Raw genomic sequence first — 7,283 nt, forward strand, 5'->3', positions numbered from 1 at the left:
TGACGTGGACAAGTTTTCACAACTGAGTTATTGATAAGGCTAGAAAAAGAGTAATGAACAAAACGTAAACCTCTAAATCTCTGTATTTGTAACTAAAATGTTTTCTGCTTCAGTTCACTGTGAGCATTTTTTCCCTGGGTTTGTGCATCAGATTTGCTGTGCAAAGGAACAATGTCGAGGGAATAATTACAGGATCTTTTCAATGCTTTTCTCATAGATTCAGAGAATACCTAGTGACAACCTGAAATCTTATTCTGAAGGTGCTGGATATCCAGTTGCTTCCTTGGGCTCCATTTTACTCTTTCTGAAAGCTCTGTCCTAAATAAATTTACACACCACTGACGGTTTGTGTTTCACTTGATAAATTCCTGCTTATTGCAAAATCCCAGGCAATTCCATGCTATGGAGTTGCTTGGGATCACCTTCCAGAAAAATTTTGCCTTCCTGTCACTCCTGCCAGTAAGTAGGATTCCTGGTGAAAGAGTTTAGTGCATCTTTTCTATATAGTTTTTGATTTCATTTTCTTTCTTGCATGGTCGCATGGCTGGTACACATGCCTTCAGACTGTGGTGAACTCCAGGGGAATTACAGCCTTCCACAGATTCCTGTTCAGCAGTGGTTTTTAGCTCAAGCAGCAGTTAGTTCAGCTGTAAAGCACCTCTGGAGGGCTTTGTGCTACCTCTGATTTTTCTGCAAGAACTCACCTGCAAGAGGTGTAGCCAAAATGAGGCTCCACACTGCACCCATGTAGCATCTGTCGTCAAAAGCCCACACAGCTGTTTGATGAGGATGCCTTTTGCTGTGACTGGTGACTGCTGTCATGACAGTCATGATTACATGGTCAGTCTTCCTGATGACAGTTCTACGAGACCTGTATTATTCATATATTGTGAGCTGCTCCTACTGAAACCACTAGGATTTCTCAAAATAGGTAAATGTAGGCAAAATGGACAATATTGTGGGATTGGAACCTATCAGTGTGAACTGTAATATACCTGATGGAGAATAATTGCTTCAAGATAATTGTAAGTTCCCATTCCTATAGCAATCAGCTTTTGGTGGCTTCACAAAATAGGGGTTTCTTCAGAGAGTCTTCTCACACTGGTGATCCAAAAGCTGTTATTTCTGATAACATTAAAGTTGAAGTATCCACATCTTGTGCTGTTGATATCACCGCACATTACAGGGTGTTGATCCAGAGGATACACCCTGGAACTTCACATGCCAAGATGGAGAAAATCGATCTCTGTTAATAAAAAAAGGCAGGCTCAGTGGTGCAGAAAATCACTACTCCGGAGCCTTAAAAAGCCTCCGTCAAAATTCATGATTATAGAATGGAATCCTGGGCTACATTATAGTCCTAAAAGAAATAAAGATATGGAGAAAAAAATCCAATTTTCATTAAGTGGAGAAAATAAAGAATAAATCTCATACACAAAGTCATTGATCACATGGAACACAATTGTATGCTCAATATATAAGAACGTTTTCCAAGGACCCAATACTTTTCCCAAATACTTTTCAAAGTTAATTTTTCTTTTCTTGTTTGTTTATTCATGCATCTTGCACTAAACCCATCTGGATAAGATTTCTGATTTTTCTGGCCAACTGCTGTAGGGTAGCTGCAGGACATTCAACCTACAGTGATATATAGACATTTAACAAACTCAATATTGACCTAATGCCTTAAACTTACTACTCTGTACATCATTTGGTGATGTCCCCTGCTGATGGTATCCAGGATGCAAATACAGTATACAATAGAGAGAGCAAGTGTCTTTGCCCTCCTTATGTGCACTGTACCTTCAGCCATCCTGACAAGAGGCTTCTATAATGTGATAGAAACTTGAAGACACTAAAAACCATTTTTTTAACCGTATTTCCCATTTTCTGTCTATGGGAAATCTGAATTCCTTCTTTACGATCATTTGGGGGCCAGAATAATTGATATTCAGCCCTGCAGTGTGGGTGGGTGTGATAATTGGGATGGTCTTTGCCTTGAAACACAGCTTCTCCACAATTAGAGCAGGAATAATTCCAGCTTCGCTCTTACAGTATTTTAGCTCTCCGCCTTGGCAGACCCATACACACTATTTGTATGGAAGAGACTGGATTATTTTAGATGTAATCTAGTCAGCTGCCTGGAAATACAGCCACTCCAAGTGTATGCTACAATGCCTTTTCACCATATTATCATGCATCACATTATTCTTCTTTAATTATTTTTCACATATTTAATGCAGCTGCAGATGTATTCATGAAGGAACATTTCAGTAGTTCAGCTCATCAGCTCAAAACCAAGCAGCAGCTCCTGACAGTTACTTACTCTTCTTGCTTACTTAAGCATCGCTGAGTCATGGCTACAGTGAATCCAGCACTTTCTTTAACTTTCATTCATTCGTTCGTTCATTCATTCATTGTTTGTGTGCATGTGTGAGGGGCTTGGGTGAGTGCAGTTTGCTGTCATGTAGGTGCCGAACCCCTGACTTCTGGGATAACCTGAAATTGAAATACTATTTCACACAAATACCTATTTTTCATCTATTTTGTGTAACTATATTCATAACACTGGACTTCTAGAAACTCATTTGCGTTATTTTCATTGCAAAACTGGACAAAGAGGAGGACAGCTGAGAGATGGGAAGAATCTGGTCTTAGAATTCAACATCTATGTTTATAAATTTTCAGTAGGATTGACTATATGATCAGAAAATGATCAGCTTTAATTGGGGCATTCAGCCCTCTCCCAACTTTAACTTTCACTTCCTCAGTCAATTATTAAAGATTTTGCCAGCAAAGATAACACAGTGGCTATTTTGCACTAGTTGTTCTGCACTGTATTTTGAACTGATGTGGTGATAGTAGCCATGCCCATACCCAGGTGGGTTGGCACATGGACTTGCCAAGCTCAGAAAAGTACATTTTAATTGTAATACCCCTAAATCAGGAGCACATGTGCTAGTGTTCCTCATTCAGAGCTGCCCTCGGCAGTTCTCTTCCCCCACTCTTTTTTTTTAACGAGTAGGAAAGACACGCACTGGATTAAAGGCAAGTGATGGGTGGGAACAAACACTTGCAAAAGGTAAGCAGCTGCTTGGTATTCAGGAGCAAGCAGAGCACTTCAGCTTCTGCAAACAGCTCATGTGGGATCAACTTTTATTTGGCAAGGAGGATGCCTTTCCCACCGTGTAGCATCTTTCTGAAGCTGCAGCCGCAGCCGAGGAATTAAGCAGATGTCAGTCAAGACAAAAGAGCGTGATTCTGTGCCAAGCCAGTCAGGTGAATGAGGAGGTCTGCTTTGGTGCCGGGAGAATGGGGATGAAATTTGTCCTGGTAACTGAGCAAGTTAGAGAGAGTTGTCTTTGTTTCTGTGTCCCACTGTTTGTCATGGGAAATCGCTGCCATGATAGTTGTTGCTGAAAGATGGGATGCTCCAGGGCAGGGATTGCTGGCTGTGATGCTCACGGGAATGGCTGGTGTGCATCATCGGGCACCGGCATCTGGCTGGACGTGGGCTCAACTGCAAACTCCCAGCAGTGCAGCGCTTCCACCACGGCTTGTTATCGCAAGCCTCACAGCCAAGGGAAAAATCAGGGGTGAAGCAGTTTTTTAGTGTCTTCCTGTGTCCCCACTCTTTCTGTCCCTCTGTGTCCAGGGACTCTGCGAGCTGCCGGCTCCTGCTGCTCCCACTGGGGTTAACTTGCTCCCTGAGAGCGCCAGAGTAAATGTTCTGTTTGCAATCTGACCCTCTGCCTGTGTACAAGCAGGCCTTTTGTACCCCAAACAGCTCCAAATTACTGTACGTAAACCATAATCTTCCGATGGGAGCACTGTAGTTTTCCATTTTGCTGCTAATTGGATGATACACTTGCAATAGTCTTTGTTAACATGGCTAGTGCTGGGCAGGGAACAGTGATAGAAGGCTTTTATTTAGAAATCTTGCAAAAATGCAGTGACTGTCCCTGTTTGACAGCAATTGAAACCAATCATCAATTAACTAAATAACAGCCAATTAGCTTGAAGAAAAAAAGAAGGAAATTGCTTACTTTGCATTCTTTGTTGCAGCAAACGCCAGTCAGGAGATGGCAGGTTTTTTTCTTTCTCCTATGAGAAGGCAAAATGGCAAAAGATGTGCAGAAAATGCACAGTGGACTTTTGATAAATACCATCTTTTTCTCGTGTAAGAACATTTGAGAAACTAGATAAGAACGTCTTAAGCTCCTGAGACATCTCATTGCCTTTGATTTTTTTAAAATTAAAATTACAATCATCACACAAGCAGAGTTTTTCCTCCTTTCTTTCACACCGCTGTAGGGTACTTTAAGCACAAGAGCAGCTCCACTGACGCTGGCTGCCCGCAGAAGCGAAGACCAGCAAACAGCTGGCTGCTGTGCAGCACAACGACAGGCAGGGCTGTGATACTAACATTTGCATCGCCGACCAAGCCCCTCATCTGTCATATTGTATGGACTTCAAGGGGTCCGTAGGCGAGACATCGTCAGAACTTTCAATGTTAGAAAACCTGAAGCACCCAGAGGCATCGGGAAGCAGCTGAGTGGTGCTGTCAGGACTGGTATTTTGGTCTTAGGTCCCTCGAAGACTCATGTTTAATGTCTGTATTCTTTTTTGAATCTGGGCAATAGTGCCAAAAGGTATTGATTGAGTCAAGACTGTTGCATAGTGAAAGCCAGTTACACCACTGGCAGGAAGAAAAAGTCTTTCTCCTAGATTATTGCTCTTTATTTTGACTCTTAGCCCAAAACCATCTCCCCAGAAGAAGCAGTGCAACTCAGCGTGAAGACTAAAGCTTGATCCTATAGTCTTTCAGCTGTGGCGCCGCATAACTCTTGCCAGTCCCAGAGCAACGGCTCATGCCTGCACGTGAGCAGACATGGGTCCCTGACAGCTGGGCTTTCAGTGGATGATGTGCTGGGCAGAGAAAGATCATAGATTAGACCAAAGAGGTAGCTGCTACAAGCTAACTTAATATTGCTGGGTTCGTAGGAGTCGACCATTTACTCATGGCATCCTGGCTTTCAATTTGTATTGCGCTTTCCTCGTTAGCAATTAAGGCCAGCAGTTAATGCACAATGGCATTACATGGCCTCGCTGCTCGCCTGTGGGGCTGGACCACTGCTGGTCCCTTTGGGGTTGGCATCTGGGCTGCATCTGCCTAATGTCCATTAGCCGCATCAATCAATATTTCTTCACTTGGACTTTTAACTTGTTGTTCACATAGATTTTATTACGCTACTTTGAGCTGCTCACAGCGTCGTTTCATGGGTTTCAAATTGTGTTACTCTTTTGTTAATACTTTCAGGGCCTGTGTTTCATAATTGGATAGTGGAGGGTGAGAGGTATGTCTTTTAACCACTGGGAAAGCCATGAATATTGGATGCTTTTTCATTAACTGATGTGAGATTCAGCACTGCACATATTGAGTTACTTTTTTTATTGAATTACTTAAGTTCTGTTACTTTCTTACAGGAACATTTTACACCTGAATGCAAGTTCAAAGAATCAGTATTTGAAAACTACTATGTGACATATTCTTCAATGATCTACAGACAGCAACAGTCTGGCCGGGGTTGGTATTTGGGTCTTAACAAAGAAGGAGAAATAATGAAAGGAAACCACGTGAAAAAAAATAAACCTGCAGCACACTTTCTTCCAAAACCATTAAAAGGTAATTGCTTGGGTTTGCTCCATTTATCTGAACTGACATTATCTTATGTCAGAGATGCTTAATTGCTGTGCATACATATTTGAAGGGTTCAGCTACTTATATGTAACACACTGTTAATGTAACCAGCGCTACTTTATTTAGGTTTCTCTACGTTACATCTGCATTTCTCTAATCTAACCAAACGTGCGTATTCGTTTCTTTGTGCCCGAAGTCCACAGTGTCTCTGTGGAAGGCTCTGCCTGAAACATCTGTTCACAGGCCGTCAGCGACTTGCTCTATAGCTTGTATTTTATGTTACAGGATGTTTGTCTATTTTTGCCTAAGATAAAACTCTCATGTGTGGTGTTTATTAAACCGCAATTAATGTGGCATCAGCACGTGACGTTAGCTTAGGTCTATCTTGCGAAGTTTTGTAAGTGGGGTGGGTAAGTGGGTGATGTAACTGGGAGAGGGAGGAAGCTGTGGGTTTTGCTTCTCTAAAATGTCATCACCTTGAAGAGGAGCAAAACCCACAGCTTCAGGAGCTCAGAGGTTCTGAGGGAGTGTTTGAAATGGAAGAGGTCTCCTTGCCGTGTTTCTTTCGCTCCTTCCATTGCAGCGTTTCGCAGCCGGACTCTGTGCCAACAGACCGAGTAGCCCGTAACGCCTGCTGACGTGCTGCCTCTCTTTTTCTTTGCAGTGGCCATGTACAAAGAGCCTTCCCTCCATGATCTCACAGAGTTCTCAAGATCTGGAAGTGGGACCCCAACAAAGAGCAGAAGTGTTTCAGGAGTGCTAAATGGGGGTAAATCCATGAGCCAAAACGAGTCAACGTAGCCAGGTTCAGGCAAGCCAAGTGCTCTCTAAACAGAACCTTACCTCTGGATGCAGTTGAATTCTTACTAGCAGTCTTTCATCCAAACGTTCAATTGCCCAGGACAAGCCACCGAACTTGCATAGGTCACTCGTTTATCAGCCGTTAGATCTACTGGTTGTCAAAGGATATACCCCAATAATGTAGAATATGCTTGTGCATATCACAAGGCACTTGGATAGCCAGCAAACATAACTGCGGAATAAATCTTGGAGAAGAAATGTCCAGCTCGTTCTCTCTCTCTCTTTTTCTCTCTCTCTTTCTCTCTCTCTCCTATGCTTTGTGGAATACGAAACAAAAACATTTCACAGCATTCACTGCTGATAAGAATTTGCTTTCCAACTCAGAAAAAAGACCACTTTTGCTCTTCAACGGAAATTTTAATGCTTGTATATTTTATAGGGGCAAACAAAAAACAAATATGTAAACTCTGTTGTTTCCTTGGCTTACCGTTTTATATCTAAGGCTTGATAAAAAAATGTATCCTTTAATTTGGAATAGTGCAACTTTTTGATTTCTGAACTCCAATGGGTCTTTAAAGCTATGTCTTTAAAAAAATAATTAAAAATTCAGGGTTGGAACTGAGAGTTGGTGTCTCAGGCTCAAGCAAACAGTGTTCTTGTGGTTTTAAACACAATGAAATATAAATTTTTATAGATTTGTAGTTTCTGGTAAAGTTCTTGTGCTAACCCCAGTCTGTAGGAATCAAGTTGTTTTGTTATCCCCAGTGGAAGTTAACAGAAA

General features: G+C 42.0%; 1 protein-coding gene across 1 annotated transcript in view; it reads left to right on the forward strand.

The window, feature by feature from the left end:
- The window catches only part of FGF13 (fibroblast growth factor 13), a 57,693-nt gene extending 50,746 nt beyond the window's left edge, over window positions 1–6,947 (forward strand). The window contains exons 4-5 of the mRNA XM_010148102.1: window positions 5,488–5,686; window positions 6,366–6,947. Of these exons, the coding sequence (XP_010146404.1) occupies window positions 5,488–5,686; window positions 6,366–6,502 (336 nt within the window). The 3' untranslated portion in view covers window positions 6,503–6,947. The remainder of the gene's footprint in view (window positions 1–5,487; window positions 5,687–6,365) is intronic.
- Window positions 6,948–7,283: the final 336 nt, after the last annotated feature.

The sequence above is a fragment of the Eurypyga helias genome, unplaced genomic scaffold, assembly GCF_000690775.1.
Source record: "Eurypyga helias isolate BGI_N326 unplaced genomic scaffold, ASM69077v1 scaffold11293, whole genome shotgun sequence".
Classification (NCBI taxonomy): Eukaryota; Metazoa; Chordata; class Aves; order Eurypygiformes; family Eurypygidae; genus Eurypyga; species Eurypyga helias.